Source organism: Mytilus trossulus, chromosome 4 (genome assembly GCF_036588685.1).
Source record: "Mytilus trossulus isolate FHL-02 chromosome 4, PNRI_Mtr1.1.1.hap1, whole genome shotgun sequence".
NCBI classification, from domain to species: Eukaryota; Metazoa; Mollusca; class Bivalvia; order Mytilida; family Mytilidae; genus Mytilus; species Mytilus trossulus.
In genome coordinates, this window is record NC_086376.1 from 68121308 (window position 1) to 68146146 (window position 24839).

The 24839-nt window shown below is 30.4% G+C and overlaps 1 protein-coding gene across 1 annotated transcript; it reads right to left on the reverse strand.

Annotated features, from left to right (window-relative positions):
- Positions 1-5661: 5661 nt before the first annotated feature.
- Positions 5662-23731, reverse strand: LOC134715816 (uncharacterized). The gene is made up of 12 exons (XM_063578297.1): positions 23573-23731; positions 20173-20329; positions 19074-19142; positions 17673-17749; positions 16947-16997; positions 15920-15993; positions 14044-14163; positions 12401-12481; positions 10807-10945; positions 8949-9031; positions 7836-7932; positions 5662-5848 (listed from the first exon to the last, which is right to left on the reverse strand). Exons 1-12 carry the CDS (start codon positions 23660-23662, stop codon positions 5675-5677), a joined length of 1212 nt encoding a protein of 403 aa, XP_063434367.1. The 5' UTR covers positions 23663-23731; the 3' UTR covers positions 5662-5674.
- Between the last annotated feature and the right edge of the window lie 1108 nt (positions 23732-24839).

Here is a 24839-nt window from a genome sequence, read left to right on the forward strand (position 1 = left end):
CTTTTCTCTGGTTTAGCATAAGGTAAAAGTAAATAATAAGTTTGCTTGTTCCATAAGGTGAAATATAAATTCCATCAATATAGAAACCTAACGATCAAGACGGCCTTATATACAGCAATGTTTCGCCCTTTCTATGTCAGATTTGATTAATCCACAAAAACATTGCAACTCTTGAAGAAGGAAGACTAGAAAGTCGAAACTGCACTCAATAAACAAGTGAATGTAATGGCATTTAAAAGGCAGCTTTACAACATACCATCATATCTATAGTTTATATCCATATTCTATTAGTTTTATTGTGTTGATGCAAATTAATGAAACATGAAACTTATTTTTTTTTATTAATCTAGATCAGTGTATTGTGAAGTTGTTCTTTATAAATGGTACTTTTGGTTAGGGTTGCATTTAATTTTTTTTAATTTATTTGATTTAGGATTTAATTAAAAGCTTGGGAGGAAAATGTTTTTGTAATTTATGATTCATGCTGAAAAACTTTAAGAAATCAACAATTTTAGTGATATCTAGAAAGTCATAGAAAGAGACAGGTCTTTTTGATAGATTTTACAACTCCTTGAAATTGGGCATTTTCATTTATTATTTCATGTTGTAACCTTGGTCATCTATATATAGATTTTGTAAACATTTAAATATTGATTTTTTTTGTCCTGGCTATAGATAATTATAATTTGAAAATAGGCTTTTTTTTAATAATCATATACATGTTCAGCTTACAAATAAAAGCGATTATTTCCTTAGTTTCATCAAAATACTCTCTTAATACAAATTCTATCTGCTACACAGATACACTATATAGATTCTATATTCTCTTCACTTTGTTTGAATTGTAAGGATGGTCCTTCTTAAGCTTATAAAATATTTTGTATGCTATTTCATTAAAATATGATGAGATGCAGATTATTACTTCTCTAGACCAGTAATTTCATGGCAAATTTTTATTTTTGATCATACAGCAGTAATCATGATACTTCTATTTCATAAATCATTGTCTGTTTTTATGCAAAGGTAACAGTTAAAAACACATGAACAACATAACAGTGCCTCTCTAACTTGGGTCAGATATCACTGAACAGAATGAATTCATATGTGGTATTTTTTGATAAGGATTAATTGTATCTTTTTATTTGATTTGAATTTGCCGAGATATATATTTCCTGTTTTTCTTTGAAAAATAAGTGGGGATAGTCTCAGCATGACAATATGTTTATTTTTTATTTGTTGAATAAACATGTTCAAGGGAAATAACTTCACATATTTTGCTTATTTAAAAAAAATATTATTTTTTGTTTGCATAAATATTTCACAAGTTGTTCAGATGATTTTGATATTATTTTTGGTGCTGTAGTTATTTTCAATATTTTGAGGGTGTGTTTGCTTGGTGAGACATAATGGACATTTGACTATAGGTGCATTACTGTAGAAATACTTCTGATACATCATTGTTTTTTTGGTTATCAATAACATCAGTATTGGACGTACACAAAAAGGGGGATGTAAAAAAATTGTTTTAAAAATTGAAAAAAAATATAATGATAAATGAATATGTTACTCATATAACCCACCTAACAATCTTGATGGTAACTTTACTGTTTATTTCAAGCTGATGTATAATTTTCAATGTCCAGCATTTCATAGAAAAGTTGAGTGTTGTAAATTAGTTTGCTTTGAGAAATTCAAATAGCGATCTAGAAAAATATAATTAAAAAGAATTTACTGAAAACATGAAATCTAGATTTCATAATGAATTTGGACTTTAATACAGGTCTTGTTAAAAGTTTTTTATAATGATGCTTTTTTACTGCAAATTATTAAATCCCTTAATTAAAAGCAAACAAGGGTTTTTCGCTTAAAAAATTGGTTTAGGAGCTTAAAGAATATATAAGTTTCCAAATCAAGACTTATTACAATATGAGACTTTTTAGTTTAAGTAAACCACTTGATATAGAAATACATATTTTGCACATAAATATTTGTGTGTTTGAAAAGTTCAAAACCGTGCTACCAAATTGTTGTATATGAACCAAAACTATCTGGTTGTGACTCTTTGACCATTACTGACCATAAACCATGTTTATATTGTGTTTTATCTATTTATCATTTAGTTTTATATGTTCAAGATAAACAAAAAATGCTTCTATTTAGAAAAAATAAAAATCTGATCATTCTTTTTCAGTTGTTTTGTGTCTTAGTTGCTGTAGTGTTAATTAGTATCACTTGTAAAATTCTTGATGTACTAAGTTGTACATGAGAGAGAAGAAATTTAAGAAGATGTGATATGATTGCCAATAAGACAACTCTCCGAAATAAAGGCAACAGTAGTATACTGCTGTTCAAAACTCGTAAATCTATGGACAAAAACAAAATTGGGGTAACAAACTAAAACTGAGGGAAACGCATTAAATATAAGAGGAGAACAACGACACAACATTAAAATGTAACACACACAGAAACAGACTAAGCATTAGACAAAATCCGATGAGAATAACAAATATAACATCAAAACCAAATACATGAATTTGGTATAGAAAAGTACAGTGATATAGTAATGTAATGTGAATTCGTACTCAAATATAAGAGAAAACAAACGACACAACGGACACACAACGTATTAAAAAATGTTACACACACACAGAAACGAATTATAAAATAACAATGGCCATTTTCCTGACTTGGTACAGGACATTTTTAAAGATCAAAATGGTGGGTTGAACCTGGTTTTGTGGCATGTCAAACCTCCCACTTTAAACCAAAAGAGACCAAATGACAGTATATACTTCAACAATGAACAAAACCCTTACTAAATAGTCATTAAAGACCTTGAAAAGACAAAATGTATAAGAACTCGAACAAGAAAACTAATGTCCTGATTTATAAACGAAAATAATGAACAAAAACAAATATGATGTACAACAAAGAACAACAACCACTGAATTACAGGCTCTTGGTATTAGACAGACACATAAATAATGTGTCCAGGTCCAAGTTTTATGAAGTCAGCAACCCTCCCCATCTTGGAACAGTGGTGTAACAGAACAACATAAGAAATAGAGAAAAATGGCTCAACTCATTAGATACATGTAGATTCAAGGCAGGTACACATCTCAAAAAAAACATGAGTGGACCCAACAGTTCTAATACATCACCACAACAAAAAGACACATTATGCACAGATCTGGGTGCACTCCCAAATACTGAAAGCTAGTTCAAAGCCAATAAAAACTAAAATATTAATCCATCCTTATCCCAACTAAATGAATTTAGTACAAAGACAACATAAACAGTTGGAGAAAAACATGACTGCAATGCCAAGATACAGTTATCTGCACATATTGGAGCCATTAATGTATCAAATTTAATATTTGTTTGATTTTGACTAACTGATATAAATATCAATACCCACAAATTTGTTAGGGTTCCATGCAACCATGTGTCTCACCTGAGATTGCTGCTGTTAGTGTAAAAGTAAAAGAGGATTTAAAATGTGAGTCTATTTATCAGTAAAACACTGTTAAGATGCTTTTTTCTTGGTCTTTGGAAGATAAGATTCTGTCCAGGTTTCATTACAATCCATGAAGGTTTACAAAGGAGTAGGTTCAGTATGACCCCTTTTTGACCCCAAAATATAGCAGTTTTAGAAAATTGTGAAAATGTAATCTTTACGCTATATTTTATAAAGTAAAATGCTTCTGCTACATAAATTTGAGCTGTTTTTGACAATACAATGCACACATATGGCATTCTAGCACCATTAAAACATGCTAAATCACTACAATTTTCAAAATTTTAGCATTTTGGTTAATTTTTAGACGGTTTCCGTCAAAATTGACTGCATTAGCTTACTTCCTAAAAGATTAATTAGAAGGTAGCAGACCTGGATCCCTCAGTCCTTGTACATAGATGCCTTGTTAGTTTCTGTCTTTTCATATGTCCATTGTCCTTGACCTCATTTTCATTGTTCAGAGGACTACTTGAAAATTAAAATGACGCCACCACAATTCAAACTTAATCTGTGTTTTGTTGCAATAAGCATTGAGTATAGGTTTCATAACATTTGGTTGAGGCGAACTAATTTGGTTTAGGCAAACTTAAGTTAGAGAATGGAAACTAAAAATTCAGCAATTTTTCCATTTATAAAGGGGCATAACTCTAGAATGATTAAAGTGGCACCATCAAATTCAAACTTAATCCGTGTGATGTAGTAATAAGCATTGTGTATAAGTTTCATAACATTTAGTTGAGGCAAACTTAAGTTAAGAGAATGGAAACCAGCATACTTACAGACAGATAAGGGTAAAACTTAATGCCACTTCTGGTACAGCGGGTGCATAAAAAAGATTTCTAGTATTCTTTATTTCTCTTTTAATATTAGTTATAGGATAACTATATTTGGTATGTGCATATCTTGTAAGGTCCTCATGTCTGTAAGTTTTCACTTGACATCCAAATCATTTCATGGATCAGTGAACAATCTTAAGTTTTAGTGAACAAGTAAATTTCTCAGATACTATAAGCAATAGGTCTTCTATGTTTAGCATATGCAATGATTGTAAGGTGTTAATTTCCAACTGGCAGGTGTCATCTGTCCTTGACCTGATTTTCATGGTTTAGTGGTTATAGTTTTAAGTTTTTGAGTTTTGTCTGTTATTCTAATAGTAAATACAATATGTCTACTATATTTGGTGTTTAGAATGATTGTAAGGTTTACATGTCCAACTGGTAAGTTTCATCTGACCTAGACCTAATTTTCATGGTTCAGTGATTAAAGTTTTTGTGCTTTGTTCTATTTTTCTAACACTATGCAATTTGTCCACTATTTTTGGTGTATGCAAATATTTTATGATGTACGTGTCAGGTAAGCATGTTTTAATCGACTTTGATCTCATTTTCATGGCTCATTGCTCAATGTTAAGTTTTTGTTTTTTCATCTGTTTTTCTTGTCTACTTTATTTTGTTTATATGGAATGATTGTTAGGTGTATTGGTCTGTCTGGAAATTATAATGTGACCATGACCTCATTTTCATGGTTCATTGGTCAATCTTATGATTTCCTGGTTAAGTTTGTTTCTTAGATACTATATGCAATAGGTCAACTATATTTAAAGCACATTTTTTTTGTATGGAATGATTGCAAGGTGTACATGTAGTAACATTGTAGTTCATATTGGTTCATCAGACCTTGACCTCATTTTCTTGGATCTTGTTAAGTTTATGTGAAAGGAAAGCTTTATTTTAAGAATTTCAACATAAAATCAATAGTTAGTAAAGAAGGCCAGACATTTCAGTGTGTGTACTCTTGTTTAATAGCTTGCTTTGCTGTATGAATTTTTCTCTGACATTGTTGATGGCTGTATTGTGAAAGATACATTATTTGGTCTCTGGTGGGGAGTTTTCTTACTGGCAATCATACCACATCTTTGAATAAATTCATTATAAATTGAAACAAATTTTGGTGAATAGCAAAAACGTGTTCTTTCTGCATGACATCATTCATCAGTCACCCTTTTTATACAATGAACTTCCTATATGGCAATGCCAGAGAATGCCATAGTAATTTGTCATAATTTTTTAAATTAAAAAATGCAGAGCTAAGACCATGAAAGAAAAGAAAACTAAAAAGTAAAAAAAATGTAAATCAGTAAAGTTAGAGGTTAATGTTTTATTGCTGTTTTGTTTTCATTCTATTTTTATACTGTCTGATGATCCGACTGACTGGGTCTATGACTGCTCTAGGATTTCTATATAACATATGTTTATCTGCACCGTTTATAACTATATGGTTTGCCTTAGGGTAATGTTTGGTCAGTAATGTCTGTTCTGATTTCGCCCAAGCCTGAAACAGAAAATGATTATAAAATTAGACCATTTATTTTCTATGATTCAAGCATATTAAAACAAAATTGTCAAAACAATATTCCGAACAGGGCTGGGCTATTCTCATAAAACCCTAGGTTTTTTACAACCCTGCAGTGTTTTAGCATAATGAATATTTTCTAGCTTATGTCAAGATTTATTCAGTACAGTTGTGTTAAAAGGCAAAATTTTCCATTCTTGTCTTCAATTATTAAATAATTGACATTTTAAACTCCCATGACCAAAGGTTCATGTAAGCTATTATCATCACTTAGTGTACTTCATCTGTCATTCATGATAAAATTTAGTTTATGTATGTAGGCTTAAACAGTGGTGGATCCAGAAATTTTCAAAAGGGGGGCTCACTGACTGCCTTAAAGGAGGCAGGCTCTAGTCATGCTTCATTTATTCCCTATATATATAATCAACCAAATTTTCCCCAAAAAGGGGGGGCAGACACCCTGAAAAATCCTCTTAATCCGCCTCTGTTAAAGTACAATCAGGTTATCTGAATTCAAATACAAAATAAACAAAACAATGAATATTTCAATCATAGTTTTTGTTCAACAAATCTCATAAATTTTCTTTTAAGTTGTATGCAGAATTTTTTTCCAAAACTATGAAATCAAATACATTGTATCCATGAAAATACAAGTTGTCCTCAATCTATGAAAATTGGTACCCATGAAAATGAATAAATCAAAGGTAAGAGCATTGTATCAAACACCAAATATTTTGTTTTGTTTTGTGAACACTTCAGAATCCTACCAAATTAAATAAAGAGTGTTTAATTTATGGAAAATTAGAGACAAATAACTTCAAGAGAGAAAAATACAATACTTTTTTAAATGATTGCTGGTCAGGCATGGCAAAATAGTTCTATACCCAAAAAGATTATTGTATTGTCTCATCCATCACTGGAAATTCTCCTTTGAATGGAAATTTTGCTACAACTCATTATTATACTTCCTGTAAGATGTCCTTCTATAGTAAAATTGCTCTATTTTTGCATTGTTTTTTAAAGATATATATAGCGTTAACTGCAATATGCGAAAATAGTGTGCCTTGCTGTTGCAACAGACTATTGATTTTCATGTCAATCATTGTCAATTTTATGTGCAAAGGCAGAGCTTAGTTGCTTTTAGCTGGGGAACCGTAGCTCATAGGTCCTTACCAGTCCACAAATAGTCAAAAAATAACATAAGGACCAATGAGCTACAGTTCCGCAGCTAAGTTGCTTTGACAGACAAGTGGGTTGGATTTATAAGCATGACAATTAATAAACAATTACAATTGATCAATCAGGGGAAAATAGAAAATATATTCATTTAATTTTTTTTCTGAAATTGTAACGGAGAATTTAAAATACTTTAATTTCTGTTGGAATGTTTTTGTTCTTTGTTTACTTCTGCTTACTGCTGTTGAAGCCACAATTTTTTGAATAATTAAGAAGTCATTTTTTAAATTACAGATAAATAGTTATAATCCAATATCATTGGATTTTTTGTGAGTTATTGAGTTATATGAGTATTGTTTTTATACTGCAACTAAAACCAATAAAATGATAGCTTTATTTATCGTAACAAAAATGTCAAACTTTTTTTTTATATCCCTTAATGGACCTCTGATTGTTGAGAAAGTGTTCCATGATGAAATCGACATTATACAAATTATAGCTATGCTACTATATTCAGGAAATAAACACAACTGGTTGCAGTATAAATTCATGTATATGCAGTATAATACACTAATATCACTATTCAAATAGTAAACAGTCAGTATAATAATGTTATTTATGTTGTGTTTAACATTGACTATGGAAAATAGTAGCCAGGGTTTGAGACAATAGTGAACTCCCCTTCAGTCGTGCACTATTGTCTCTCACCCTGGCTTCTACTTTCGCATAGTCAATGTTAACACAACATTATTATATAAAAAGTGTATGGAAAACCAGTAAAATAACATACTTTGTTTAAATAACTGGGCATTTGTTCATCATAATAATTTCCATTTATAACTGTAACCGAAATATTGTCCGGTAAACTCTTTATCATCCGTAATGTCCTGAAAAGTAAGAAATACACATTAGAATTTAAGAACAAACCAACAAACATCTAACAATACAGATTGGATTTTATCATGTTTCAGGAATTTTCCAACGTAAAGGATATTCCCTCAGGTTAACTAATTTATTTTGAAAACTATGTAGAAATGAAATACAGATTTTTTTTGATTTTTTTTAATATGTATAAAACAGCAATGTAGTTTATTGAAAAGTAAATGTTTTTAAAATTGGTTTGCGATTGTGCTCAATGGAGTTTTGCTTATTTTCATATTCTAATAGGACTTAAAATCTGAAACACTTCTAAAGATATCCCAATAGATTTTCTTTAACAATAGATAACATTTAATATTAAGATGAACAATTTTAGCCAAAGACTGATAGCAGTTGTAAATATAAAATTCATTAGAAAACAGGATTTAAATAAACTAAGGATTATCTCCCTTATACCATCTGGTGATAATTTTCAAAATATAAACTATGGGGGTTTGGCATCTAAAATTCTGATTTCTAGGATAACATGCAATGTAACTAGTAAAAATTAAGAGCACGTTTATAAAAAAAAATATTTATGTTTCAATTGTATAATACTCTCAAAATATCAAGTCATTATGTTGAAAAACAGAATTTTGAGATGTCTAATTCTTATTCAGTCTTTCCTGATTCTATTGATTTCCAGTTATATTCTCCTGCTATAATATTATCACATCCTTTTGTACTTATTGGATTTAATAGATAATAGGTAAAGATTGTGTATACTGTCTAAAACCAATGATCAGTTCAGAATCAAGAGGAACTGAAAAAACATTTATCAGGAAAAACTGTGTTCATTACACATGGAATTTCTATCATGTTTGAAATGCACAATATTCTATATGTGGTAGGAGTTTTACTCAATGTTGAAAATAATACAGTGACCTATAAATCTAACATCTACATAATTAGTTTTTTTTGTGGGAAATTAATTGTCTCATTGGCAATCCTACAACAAATTTTTACTTTCATATAGATTACTTACTTCATTTGTGAAAAAGATTCATTTACAAAATGATATTCATCTACCACTGAACTAAGATGTTTTGGATGGCACATTAAATGTTTCTGAAATGAAATCAATGTGTATGAAGGTATCACATTCATGATAAAACAATTAATTTTGATATAGAATAGTTATTAGTTATATCCAGGGGCGTAGCTACCCGGGAAGCACGACAGCACGTGCTTCCACGTCGTTTTCAAAAAAAAAAAAAAAAAAAAAGAGAGAAGAAAGAGAGATAAGTTGGTCAATCGGGGTTGGACAGTGTGATGCATGTATTATCTAAGACTATTATGATTAGGATATTTGTTTAAAGTTCGGAGACTGTTTGTGTCTTTTCATCTATCCCGGATATTAGTTTACAACCTAGTTACAAGTATTCTAGTCCTGCAGAAAAAGATCGTTGCTACTTATATGCTAACACGCAGTTGCGTGCACATTGATTCGGCATGCAAGAAAGAAATGGCAATTAAAAATTTATAAATTGAATGTTAAAGGAAACACATATGTTGTCACTTTTTTAATTGATGACATTAAATAAGGACATTTGGTTTCAAAATATATTTTTTTGAGATTATGGCAAAATCGGAAGGTAACTTGTATCTTTTACAAGACTTGAATTTGTAATACCCAGTCTAAGACATGTAGTTTTGGCGGAAGCACATTTTAAATTACAGTGTACAGTTCATCAGTTTGGAATGAGATGTACCAATCGGCATTAGAATTATCAGATCCATTCGATATCGTTAAAAATATGCCGACTGGCAATGTGATCGACAGACAATTGGGGCCAATCAACCTGCAACCACGGTGCTTAAACAGTATTGGAAAGTCTCTTTTTTTTTTTTTGCGTTCATAGACCATATGATAGGGGAACTGGTGAGTGGAGACGCATCAAGTCTTATAAAAAAATCGCTTCTTTGCGCTGTATCTGCTTCATCGTGTTAACTTGTAGAAAATATCCCAAACGAACAAATCTCAATATTGTCTGAAACATACGAAACTGACCTGGCATGTAAATTTGACGAATTCAATTGGGAGGTCGCTCGATGCCGAACACGTACGCTGGTTTATAACATTTCACGAGTGCTACTTTGTCATTATTGAGATCTATCATGCAGTCACAGTTCTACGAATTATATTCGAAACAAATTTAATGTACGATCAACAATGAACAACGACAGTTACATTGAACTGCATATTCTTCAGGATTTCAGTGTGAATATTGACAAAGTAATAGAAAAGTTTGTTTCTGTCCAGACCCGAAGAGCAGATTTTGGACAATTTTGAGTAATTATGCATCACAAATATGTGTTGTTTATGTATTACTCTATTCAGATGATTTATAGTTTTACATTCCTTAATTTTTATCTACATATAGCTCCTTTTCAATCGTCCTATATTTTTTGCATATTAGGGTCCCAAAAAATTTTCGCCTCGCTCCGCTCGGCGGTATTTGCTTCCACGTCGTTTCTTTCTAGCTACGCCCCTGATATCCACTATTTTCTCATTTATCACATGCTTTTAGCCTATAGTAACAATAAGTTTGACAAAATTATACATCCAAATATAAAAATTTAACCATTAATAAAAGTTAGACTGGATTCTTTCAGAAATTGCAGCTTTCACAACAAACTGATGTAGTTTTTTAGGCAAATTCTTATTGAATTTAAGACACATGTGATTTCTTGGTGTACATTTTTTTTAACTAAATAGTTTTAAATTGTTAATTCAAGCTATTTTATAACAAAAAGCCTAGCTTCTGAGCCAATGTGACATTTTGAATATTTACATGAAATCATGAATAGGTTAATTTTCAAGAAACTATTTTACTGTATACCTGTCTATATTCTACTTTTTCAGGCAGTTCAGCACCTGACATTGGGTGATATAGGAGTCCTAACAGTAATGCAAGTCTTGTTATACCTAATGCTGCTCCTAACTGTAAAGTCTGGTAGGAAGGAATTATGTAGTTATACCTAAAATAAATAATTTTCTAATAAATGATTTATGTGATAATTTCAATTTAAATCAATCTTAAATGTAATGAATTGTCCTTTAGGTTTTAAATGCTATCAGGGTTTTATAATTTCTTTTTTTCATATTGCAGAAAAAACTTATGATCTGGTCAAATTGCTGTTATCTAATACCCATAACTTTCAGTAGATATTCATCATAGCGTATTCAAAACAACTGTTTTCAAAATGTATACCATCATAAGCTTTTCATTTAAAATTGAATAGTTTCTGGCAATTCCTTAAAATATTGACAAGCCCAAAAATTGTCTGTAATTATATACAAAATATATGACAAATTTACTATGCATATCCTTTTTTTAAATAAAATTAGTAAGGGTTCCACAGAATCCAGTGTCTTGTCTACTGTTTATAACTGGCTCAACTAAAATTAGGAGAAAATCAATAAAAAGATTCCTCTTGATACTATCTTTTGATTGTAAGTAGCTTCTGTCCAGATTTGTTAAAACTCAATGAATCTAATAAATGTCTTAAAAACTTCAACTGCAGACTGTATGTAATGTTAACCATTTTTGTTAACTGGAAGAAAAACTATGTCCATTTATCCATGTATAAATAAAATACGGATAAATCATTAACAAGCTTCTGTTCAAGTTTGGTACACATCCAGGATATTTTAAGAAAGTTATTTAAATTCTAAAAACTTTACCAACAGAGTGAATGTCATGTTTCCTGGCAGAAAAACAGTCCAATTATAAGTAAAATACAGAAAAACAGGATTTCTTTTTTTACAAATTTTACTTCTAAATACTATTTTATGATCATAAAAAATCTTATGTCCAAGTTTGGTAGAAATCCAGGATAGTGTAAAAAAGATTTAAAAATTTCTTTAACCACAGAGATAATATTTGTGGGCACTGCTGCCGACGACGATGAAATGTAGGAGCTCTATTTCTCACTTTCTCGACCAAAGTCAAAGGCTTGACAAAAATGTGATTTATTTTTAATGTTAAATTATCTAATAAGGTCCTAAACCAAAACAAAAATGTTATGTCATTTCTCATTCTTATCTACAAACCCTGTAAATATCTCTCACCTTAAAAACAAAATTTCAGAAAAACAGGAAAAAGTTGCAGCTCAATATACAGATTGAAAGACTGGTGAAACATTGTGAAAGGAGTGTCAATTCATAAATCTGTCTTAGTTTGACAATTTGCAGTTTCAGAAAATAAGGACTACTGGTAATTAATTGCATTATCTGTATTAAAATAATGAAAATTTTGTTTGAATTCAGTGTTAAAGGATATTAGTAACCAATCTCAACATTTTGGTGAATGCCTTTTAAAAAATTATCCATAATGCATCTAATTCTGAAACAGGCAATTAAAGATTAATCACGAAAATGTACTGAAAAACACTTAAGATAAAGTTGATAAATATGTACTGCTTTATGGTTACCAATGTTGAAGCCAAGTTCCACCATCTTGTTCAAATAAATCTTCTGATAAAGGGTTGATCAGTACCATTCCTAAAACTTGTCTGAAAATTGTGAAAGAAAAATCAATAGTAAAACGAAAGATCAATAAAAGTTAAATATGCTACTACTTTTTTTGATTGAGTTAAGTCATTCCAACTGATATTTTATAATGTGTCTTTCTATGTTGTGATGTTATACTATTGTTTCAGAAAAGGGAGAACGTTTGGTACCATTAAAACGTTTAATCTTGCTGCAATTGTTTGAGTCAGGAATCTGATGTTAAGTGGTCTGTTGATGTGGTTCATAAGTGTTTCTAGTTTTTTCATAGAATAAACTGTTGGTTTTCCCGTTCCAATGGTATTACATTAGCAATTTTTGAGGCCCTTTATAACTTGCTGTTCGGTTTGAGCAAAAGCTCTGTGTTGAAGTCCGTACCTTGACCTATAATGGTTTACTTTTATAAATTGTTACTTGGATGGAGAGTTGTCTCATTGGCTTTCATACCACATCTCTTTATAAGAAACTTATCAAGAAAAATCTGCAAAATTTTTACCAACAGTTATCTCCCCTATTAAAATATCAAACTTTAGTGTAACCGCAAAGGAAATTCACTCTCTGAAAATAACTTCAAATGTTGAACAAAGTGACTATTGAAAGAAATGTAGATGACCTCTATATAGGGCAAACATTTATACAGAACTGCACAGCTGATATTGTAAATAATTAGTCCTCAGAGATAAATATAAAACACTTGGAAATGTAGTTATTGCAATAAGAATAAGAATAAAATAAAGACATCCAATACAAATAAAATGATTTTTAAATAATAGTTTTAAGTACTTTATCCTCCTGTTAAACAGTGACTCTCATACCGTATAGCAGGTTATTTTCGCGGTGTGTAAATTGTCACTTATTTTCGTGGATAGAACAAAATCGCCAAAATAAATTCCACCAATTTAAAAGGGTACCTGCAAAGGTATTGATGAAAGTTTTCAATCTGCCAAAATAATAACCGCTAAAATATTTCATATACCTTATTCAAGGTAAATCACGAAATTTTACACCTGCGAAAATAACCCGCTATACGGTATAACAACTATTACAATAGTATCAGACAGGTGTAATTAGAAAGAGCATGACTTGTGTTGGTAAAGCTCTTGTTTGATCCTTTGTATACATATGCTTTGTTTTGTTGTTACAAATTAAAAATATGCATCTTATATATCTTATTCAGTGAGTGTGAAAATATCTGCTCAAACCAGATATGTTATTGCAAAGGAATTGTATGACATTCTTTTTGAGACTGACTTTTTTAAGGGCTAATGTTTCAGTGAATGTAATATAAGAACAGGGTGTTTTTTTCACTAATATTCTTAAGTTACTGATGATTCATTATTATTTGTGGGAAAACAATTTTCATAGAATCAGTGGGTAAAGATGAACCATAGATTGAAATTCAACAAAAATATTAATTTTCTATAGGATTGTATGCAGATTTGGCAAAAACAAGAAATACAATATCCACTAATATTCAATGTTTTCAATATCCACGAAAATAAATGAATCCACAGTAAGAACTAAGAAAACAACTGTATGGTTGGCACTAAGCATAGTAAGAAATTACCCTTCAAACATCTGGGCATAAAACTGGGATACTAAAGCTCCGAGTTCTGCTCCAACGAGTATAAAGGGTTGTGGTTCTTGGCTATTAACTGTCATCAGCTGATATAAATCATCTGCCATTCTGAAATTACACAATTTATTGAACTATAGTCTTTAGTGTTTAACTGTACAAACAAGTGATCTCTTCTATGAAATGTAGCATGCACTGATAAAAAAAAAAATCGGTAGTAGATTAGAGATATTGATCTTAGAAAAATAATTGCAGACAGATTTGATACCAAATATTCAATCTTTAAAAACCATGGACACAGATGGATTCATGACAAAATTGTGTTTTTGTTATGGGGATGTGTTTGTAGATCTTACTTTACTGACCATTCTTGCTACTTACAATCATCTCTATCTATAATGAACTTGGCCCATTGGTTACAGAGGAAAATATTTTGTAAAAATTTACAAAAATTTTTAAATTGTTAAAAATTGTTAAAAATTGACTATAAAGGGGTCAACTGAACATTTTGATCATGTTGATTTATTTGTAGATTTTACTTTGCTGAACACTATGCTGTTTACAGTTTATCTCTATCTATAATAATATTCAAGATAATGACCAAAAAACTGCAAAATTATTTAAAATTACCAATTTCGTCTGATTTGTCTGAAAATTTCAGGGCAGATAGATTTTGACTTGATAAACAATTTTACCCCAAAGTGAGATTTGCTCTAACTGCTTTGGTTTCAGTTTTAAGCAAAAATATACATTTTACCACTATATTCTATTTTTAGCCATGGTGGCCATCTTGGTTGGTTGGCCGGGTCACCGCAAACATTTTTTTAAACTAGATACCCCAATGATGATTGTGTCCAAATTTGGTTAAATTTGGCCCAGTCGTTTCAGAGAGAAGTTTTTAAGTTCTGTTCTGTTTAAAACTTAATTTATATTTACCTAAGAAAAGTATTTTTTCACTACTTACAAATTTGCTTAGTTTACTGTGTAATACACATGTTTGAAATTGTCTTCCACAAATTAGACACTAAATCATGAATTTGAAATGATTTCATACTAAATAAAACAAGTGCAAACATTAACATTTAAACACTATCAAAGGTAAAAAAATTAAAATTAAAAAGGTCGATGATTTAATGTGAATTTGATAAACAAAACTAATCCCGGAAATGAGTCCGGGGTTGTTTTTTTAAGTATTGTGGCTAACATCTGGTTTGAATTTTGACTGCAAAATTGAAAGAAACTTAGCAATGACTGAGAAATAATTGTTTTGAGTCAGTAAAATCATTTTAATATCTAACTGTTGCCTTCCCTTAATAGCTCATGATCAATTTTAGGAAAATGGTAGGGAAAATCATGCAGTAAATGCGATGAAACAGTTAAACAAGTGTGTTGATGCTAAGAGTATGAGCATACTCATGTGCACAGTAATCTGATTTTGACAATATTTTTTATCAAGAAGGGCACCAATTTTTTAAGTTATATCAAAATGACCGAAATTAGGTGAATTTTTTTCAGGATCCTTGCATATGATATCCAGCTTTAACAGTTTCAGTCTATAAAAGATGTAAATTCATTTAACAGAAACAATCAAAAATTTGTCATCAACTCCCTGAAAATTCTGCAAATAAGGAAAAATATTAAGATATGACATACAACAGTTGTTGACATGATTTCTAATTTTCAAGTTGGGTTTAGTATCTGATAATTGAACAAAATGCGTTGTTTTTTTTTTTTTAAAGTTCAATATTTCTAATAACAGAGGATCTCAGTACAGACAGGATATACATCATTAAAATGACATTTTATTCTGCAAGCAATATTTTACAAATGCTAGTTACCAAAGCATAGACTTTTGATATTATCTCACCTTTCTACAGTAAAGGGGAACCATTTATTTTTATAATTACTTTTGGCATCAGTCCCATCGGCTTCAGTAGCATTCTGAAAGAAAAATGATAACATTGCCTGCAATAATGATCATATTACATTTCTAAAACAACATACCCATACACCTTATCGCTATTTAGTCCAATCCGGGAAAAACAGTCATTTATACAACTTCCGGTTTGGGTCCAAATTGAGGCAGCGGCCGAAAATAGAGGTTTTTCAGTAGAGAGCTATGGGAGGAAAAACTTTAGAAAGCGATCATCAAGAAACTTTAATGTGTATGATCTACTTTTTTCGAAATTAAAATTGAAGTAACAAAATATTTTGTTAGAAATATTTATGGTAGTTTAAACAGGTCTCATTAAAAAGTATCGTGCATGGTGAATTGTTTAAACAGGGTCCCAGATAGCTTCAACTGGATGAAAAAGTTGTGTAATTTTAGAACTTATCCGGAATGGAATAAATAGTGATTAGGTGTATTGATAAAATATTTATCTGTATGTGTTCTACCACTTAAAGTGGGGGATTTATTTTCTCCCACAGAAGGATTTAGTTGTGGATTAAAGTATTCCATTGATAAACTTGTGAATTATATGACCTACTTTTGGAAGATAAAGTTATGATTTACCTAAGTTTAACCTAGAAAGGATGTAAAAGAATGCTTTTGTTTTTACATTAAAGTGGAACTCTCATAAAAAGTTTTAATATTGTTCAAAAGAACATAGGATATTGTCATAAAAATATCAGGGGCTTAGGTGGTTGAGTGGCCTAAGTACGAACAGACGGACACTGAGGTTGTGAGTTCGAACCCCGCTCGTTTGGGTGAACTCGACTCTAATCTTAATTGACTAGGATTATCACTTTTACTATTGCAGGTCAGTGGTTTTCTCCATGCACTCTGATTTCCTCCACCAATAAAAACTGACTGCCACGAAATAGCCTAAATGTGGTGCTTAAAAGTGGCATTAATATCACCAAAAGTCAAATCATACATATATCAAACATACAGTTAAAGGTCTTTCACTAAATCCTAAGCCAGCTCTGTCATATACACATACCTAAAATAAAAACAAAAATCAATGCACACTAGTTTGTCACTTTGAAATATAACATGATGTAAATATAAATACACAGCACTTAGACTTGTAATCGTAAAAGGACAAGTTTCAAGGTCTGAATGCTTTCATGTTGTAGATTATAAAAAATATGTAAATCATTGTTTTACCTGTATTTCAGTGATTTTTGTTGAGAGAATCAGTCAACAAAAGGAGCTTACATTTGACTTTTTTTCACATTTCAATGATGAGTGATTTTTGACATTCTTTACTTTTTAACAACTAAACATGCTTAGGCAGGCAGTTAAATTGAAGTTTGCATAAATAAAGATTCAAATGAGTTGAATTACTGACTTGCAAGATAGAACAACATTAATGTTTTGAGTTTATTCTAACTTAATCAAACCAAAAATAACTGCTTTGTCCTATTTAATTTTTTTGTCAAGTTTGTTTGTGATGCCTCTTGAAGAAGACATTTCATAGGTAGTGAAGCAAACAATAGAATTTTAAATGTATTCTAGATGATATATCAAATCAACAATATACATTTTTATTCATAGAACTTAAATTCTCTGTGCTTATTAACTAGCCATTTCTGTTAAACCAAAATATATTGGTTGCTAATGCCTATACATTATGTGCATAAAGATTTATAACCATGTTAAAATGTATTCTTACTCTGGCAATTTTGGCGACTTGTGGATAAATCAATGACCAAACATCTGATGTCATTCCACCAGGTGACTCAAATATAACTGCAAAATAAAGGTATTTATTATATAAAAACAATATATACAGATATATACAGGTAAATACTTTTTTGTTCAACATTTTTTTAAATACTTTTCTGCACATTTTGTATCAGAATTCAAAAAGTAGATATTTTTCATATAAAAATAATGAGATGTGGTACAATTGCCCACTATCCACTAGGGTTTAAATGGTGTGGATGTATTACAGAACATTAATACAATGCTGTTTATTTTAAAATTGGAAAGGCAAAAGCACTTCCATCACAAAAACCTTGCAACATCAGTAGTTGAATGTACTGAAAAATCTCATATATTTGTTTCATTTTCTCAACAAATGAACACATCTATGAAAGTTCTAAAGCCATTACAGCTGTAGTTTATGCTCAGTTTTTTTAAAGATAACAATTTCTTGCTCTGTATTTTTTAATTCTCACATACAAGTGAAAATTTATCTTCAATAAATGGGGAATAACACAGATGAATTTTTCCATTTTTAAAGGGGCATAACTCTAAAACAGTTAAAATGACGCAACCAAAATTCTATCTTAATCTGTGTTTTGTAGTAATAAGCATTGCATATGAGTTTCATAACATTTAGTTAAAGCATACTTAAGAAAGAGAACAGAAACTAAAAATTTGTCAATTTTTCCACTTATAAAGGAGCATAACACTAAATAGGTTAAAGTGACGCCATCAAAATTTAAATTTGATCTGTGTTTTGTGGTAGTAACTTCATGTATAAGTTTAATCAAATTTGGTTGAGGCAAACTAAAATTAGAGACAGAAACCAACTTTGGGATGTACGTACAGACGGACAATGGTGAAACATAATGCCCTGTCTGCAGCTGGGCATAAAAATATCTCAATGCAGAAGTTAGCAGTATTACACTTAAATACCAAGGTTAATTTAACTGAATCCATTCAATTTAAGATATATCTCAAGCGCATTTATGCAATAAATTAGATTATTCCATATTGATAAAATATTAGTAGGTTTTTCTATATGAATGGGATTTTGAATAAATAAGCATATTCACCTGCGGAAAAAGGATATTCACCACGCAAAACGTCGCGTGCTTTTGCGTGTATAATTTTTGTAAAAAACGTTTGAGGTACAATTGGTTTTGGTAAATATTTTTCATTACATTAATTTCTCTGGGAATATGGAATAAAACATTTACTGTCTTTTGTTTCGGTAAATATGTGGTTTTATTCGGCCGTTTTCCTCAGTGAATATCAGTTTTTCAAAAGTCAATAAAACCACACATTTACCTCACAAAAAGACAGTAATTGTATATTATTGTATTATTTTCTATATAATTCATACCAGTTGGTGGTCCCTGTCCTTCACATAGTTTGAACATCTTTTGACCCCATCCTACATCATACAAACTTCCTAAAATTAAAATAAATCTAGTTGAGCCATTTGTTTCATATATTTAGCAATGAAAATGTATGACAATGTACCTTGGTTTTCTATATAGTTCTGTTGTCCCTAAAATTATACTTGGTTCAATAAGAAACAATAACAATAAAACTACTATGATAAATATTAATATACAATAATTTACATGAACTAAAGTTGAACCAATTCAGAAAATAATATAAATTATCATTGAATGAACACCAAGTAATGTTTTTTCAAATTTGAGGAATCAAAAAATTCTAACGAATTATGTCACAAAACATAACAATAATCAAATATTATCATAACTTCATGTATACCTAGAACAAGTGCAGTTCATTAATTAGATAAATATTTTCATATACCTCTAAAACCAAACAAGTAATGTTGGACACACATCATTACAATACACATCATATGATTTTTACAATGTGTTAGACAAAAACTGTAATTACACAAATGGTCACTAATTTTCCCCCCTAAAACTGCAACTGAACTTGATACTGATTCACTTTTGCTTTATAGAGGATAGAAACACATGCTGAGTTCTTTGACTTTGAAATTTTTCTGTGTACAATTATGTACATTGTAGGTTAGAATATATTTGATCAAAAAGTTATAGATTGTATCATGATTCAAGTCCTTTCTTTTAAAACTTGTACATATACTTGTAACCATGACCTTATAGAATGAAAGACATTCTCTGAACTTGACAAATACATAGTACAGTGCAACCTGTATAATCTGACACCTGAGTATTCCAACATCCTGCTTAAACTGACATATTTTCATAGTCCAAAAATATGCCTATCCTTGCAGGAAAAAACCTGAGTATTCCAACATCCTGCTTAAACATATTTTCATGGTCCAAAAATATGCCTATCCTTGCAGAAAAAACATGAGAGTTCCTACACCCTGCTTAATCTGACATTTATTTCTGGTCCTCAGGCCCTAGTGTGTTGGATTAGGCAGGTTGCACTGTATATTTAACAAACCAAGTCCAAAACTATTGTAATTTTACCTTTCTCTGGAATCAATTCTCTTACTTCTTTCTGAATTGATGCATAATTCAAAAACGGTGGGATGATAAGAATTAATATCAGGTACTGGATAACTTTACAGATCTTCCTACAAACCCCAGCTACTTCTTTTCTGGAAGCCTTCACACTAGTGGTTGGCTAGAAATAGACCAATAAAATGTATAAGTAAAATGTTTTTTGTTTACAAGCTAAATCGTCACACTCCCCTCAACACTTGTGAAATGGAACTTATCAACTTTATTGTTCAGTGCTCATACATGTAGGAGTATATGTGAAAAAGTCACAAATTGACAATTTGAAAATAAAAAAAGAATCAGATAACTTTCACAATACATTAATCTTGATAAACACCAGTATTTTTATTTTTAAAATATATCTATGTAAAAATTAGAAGATGTGGTATGAGTGCCAATCAGACAACTCTCCATCCAATTCACAATTTGTACTTGTAAGTATTAAAACCATTATAGGTCAAAGTACCGTCTTCAACACAGAGCCTTGGCTCACACTGAACGGCAAGCTATAAAAATATTGACTAATGTAAAACCATTCAAACAGGAAAACCAACAGTTAAATTTATATAACAAAAACAAGAAACAAGAAACAATTATGAACCACATCAACAAACAACAACCCTGAACATCAGGTTCCTGTACATGTCTTTGCTTCAGGGCTTCAAACTTCTTGTATTTGCTGAAAACAGCAAAATGTTCCAGCTGAAAGCTTAAGGGGTCAATTGATAATTTTGGTCGTATAAACTTATTTAATGATCTTACTTCGCTGACCTTTTTTGCTGTTAACAGTTTATCTTTAACATTAATAGTAGTAATAAAGATAAAAAACCAAATACTGCCAAATTTCCTAAATATTATCAATTTAGTGGCAGCAACCCAACAATGGGTTTTTAGATTTATCCAAAAATTTCATGGAGATATGAGCCAAAAACTGTGTTTTACCCATGACCATGATGACAGCCATGTTTTTTGACAAAACAGAAAATATAACACAAATTTTAAATAAAAATACCCTAAGGTTACATGTAAAAGAATGTCTGTTTCCCCTCCCCACGGTCTACCCTTTGTAAACAGACCAGGACGGCAGGTTATATTTTTTTTTAACTGGATGTCATACATGTACATGAGTATGAGTGGTTTAACTTGTTCAGTCGAGGCAACTTATCATTTTTTGTGTTCAATTTGAGTGTTCTTATTTAGATTATCAATCCTTTTGCTTTCAAGCACTAATGGAAACTAATTATTAGGAATAAAAATAATATCATTTTTTTTGTGGAAAATAATTTTTTGACCCAGATGGGGGGAGGGGAAACAAACATTTTTTTTATTTTTATTTTGGCCCAAGGATCATTCAGCTTTAGTTTGGTTGGAGCTGGTTCAGTAGTTTCAGAGGAGAATATGATTGAACTATCTTACACCAAACTGAAGCCAAGTGATAGCAAAAGTTCAGCTAAAAAAAAGTTCAATTATCACTGAACAGCTTGTTTTGGAGAACATTGCAAAAGAGGGTACATATTGAACAAGATGCCAGCCACTTAAAATTTACAAACAAAACATCTCAAAGTTTAAAGGTCTACATGTATATTTTAAAAACTATCCACAAATTCTTTAATTCTTTCAAAAAAATTGTTTTGTAATTTGTGATAAAGGAAGAAGATATTATGCCTTTCAACAAAATGTAAAAAATACACTTCCAAAAGACAAGCCGTCAACTGAAATATATAGAATAACTACAAGTCTAAGAACAGGATATTGCAATTTAAACTTTTACAAATCAACAATATGCCCAGCACTCATCGACAAATGCAGCTGTGGACAAGTAGAAACAGTTGACCATTACCTACTGGATTGTGAAAATTATGAGGAGGCTAGAGAAAAACTCCGCTCAGCACTCTACTTCATAACAGCAAAACTAACACTTGAATCTAAAGTATTGTTAGCAACAACAGAAAATGATAATTACAAACATCACATAGAAGATATTCAGCATTTGTTAGGGGTCTTTATTAAAGATACTGGAAGGTTCACAAAATAGATAGTTAAGGTTTTATAAGGGTTAATTTTTTTTTTTTTTTTTTTTTCAATTTTAATTTAATTTTTTGGGGTAATTAATTATTGAATTATTTATTAAGTTACATATTTTTTTCTGCAGTGCCACATTATAAATACAAATGTACCAATGAGTTTTATACAAAAGTGACGTAAATTTACCAGTGTGATTCAAATTACAGAGAGATTATAGTGTCAAGTTGACACTTCTAAAGACTAAAGACTAAAGTCAAAATGTAAAAAAATCATAAAAATGTTACTTCATGGAACTTGAACATATAGTTATGAAGAACACTTTGTCATGTTTGTAAGTATGAAATGAATTGCTTTGAACTCTTGTGAGGTCAGAGACGGCTGTCATGACCAGTCCTGATAGTATAGATTGTCCCTGTCTGGACACAGAATCCTAAAAGGGATTATACTCATGCAAAAAACATGGGACTAAAACATATATCTATAAGTCTCAGAAGAAACATTAAAAAGATGAATACTATATACATTGATATACTTTATATTAATTTTAAAACCCAGCAAAAATCAATTCTAATCTTAACCAAAAGTATGTTTTACCTACCTACCTACCTGGATTCTACCTGGATTATTGCGGCGATCATTAAGTTGAAAACTTCTTTTGCCGCCTCATAATTTACTTGATATTAAATTACTTATTTTAACTGTGAGCTGTGCGCATAAATAGAACGAATAATTTTTCTGTACTTCTATACATGTTGTACGATGGTTTCCACAATAATTTAAATACTTGTCGCATACATTTATAAACTGCTGCATTTATATTAAAATGTTATGTAGGATTTAACTTCTTCCCATTCCAATGTTCATCATTAATATGATTTTTTTTTTTAAATATTGACAGATTCTGCACAAACTTTTACTGTTGAAAGCTATATAATATTAAGACTATTCCATTATGTAGGATTAAACTTCTTCCCATTCCAAAATGTTCATCATTAATATGATTTTTTTAAATATTGACAGATTCTGCACAAACTTTTACTGTTGAAATCTTTATAATATTAAGACTATTCCATTATGTAGGATTAAACTTCTTCCTATTTCATTTTCAATTAGGACAAATTATATTGAAAAAACTGAAGGGTAATAGAAAATTATAAACCATGTACAAGTTGATAAAATAAATGTGAACCCTCTGTGATCTATAATTTTCTACTATTAAAACACCAACTTTTCATCTGGCAAATGATAACTTAATACACTTGCTATAGTACAATTTCAATATTTTTTCAATATTTCAATATTTCAATATTTCAAATATTCACATGCAATAGCTTTTAAACACCTTTCCAGATTTTAAATTCTCGGCTTTATTTTCAGTCGAAGTTGCATTGCTGCCAACGTCTTTAGGACGAATCAGAGTTCGCTTCCTCATGTTAAATTTAAACTTTAAAGATAGTGTTTTGATTGTTGAACATGTGGCTTCCACTTCCGTTGAAGCGAGTTAATTGTCGTGCTTTGTCTTAAGACCGAAAGAAGGAATAAACAAAAAGTGAATACAAACCCACCTTTTATAGAATCAGTTTGGCATATTGTGGTTATTTTTTTATGAATATTTGTTTTTGTGCGTGACTTGGTGCCTTTTCATGAAAATAAATTAATTTAAATTTTCTTTTTTGAATTTAAAATATTTTTTTGGGGGAAACAGCCATTTTAATCAGTGGACCTGAGTAAAGCTTTCGACTGCAGTTACCTCATGACTTGTTGCTCATGAAGTTGAACAACTACGGTCTGAGTGAATCTTATCTAAATGTATTAAATAGTTACCCGACTCGTAGAAAACCATGTGTCAAAATTGGTCAAACTAGACATATATATAAAGGTTCACACAGGGCTCTATATCGTAGTAGGGCCAGTTTTATTTAATATTTTATCAACGAAATGATTCTTTGTAAAAGACGGTGACTAGTATACTATTTCAAAATCTGGGTTTTCTTTGGCATTTATTATCACATCCTTAGAGGTCACTAATTTAATGGTTCTCATTAAATAAAATGCAGGCTAATCCAGAAAATTACCAAGCCATATATAGCGATTGGCAGTAAAACACAATGAAAAACATAGTCTTCAACTGAAATGGAATCAACATCAAATGCAAAGATAAAATAAAATTGTTTGGAGTGACTATTGAGTTTATGCTTGACTTTAACCCACACATATCAAACATATGTAAAAAAAGCAGCCAGACAGTTAAATATTCTGAAAAGAATTGCATCACACACGAATAAAATGTCAAAAACTAAAATTGACAATTTACCATTCTTTCATCATATAGAACCCAAATTAAGTCACTGCTCACTCTCATGGCGTTTTTGTAGCGAGTGCAACACACGCAAAAACCTGCAAGAACCAGCTCTAAGATTCATCTACAATGACTACAATAAATCATACAAACAAATACTTGAACAATCTAATTTAAAACTTCCAATACTTGAAATCAGACGCTGAGAACCACGACATTAGAAACTTACAAAATTGTGACAAAATCCTGTCCAGTGTTCTTACACAATATACTAAATTTTAAAGATAACTCATATGATTTTAGATATGAA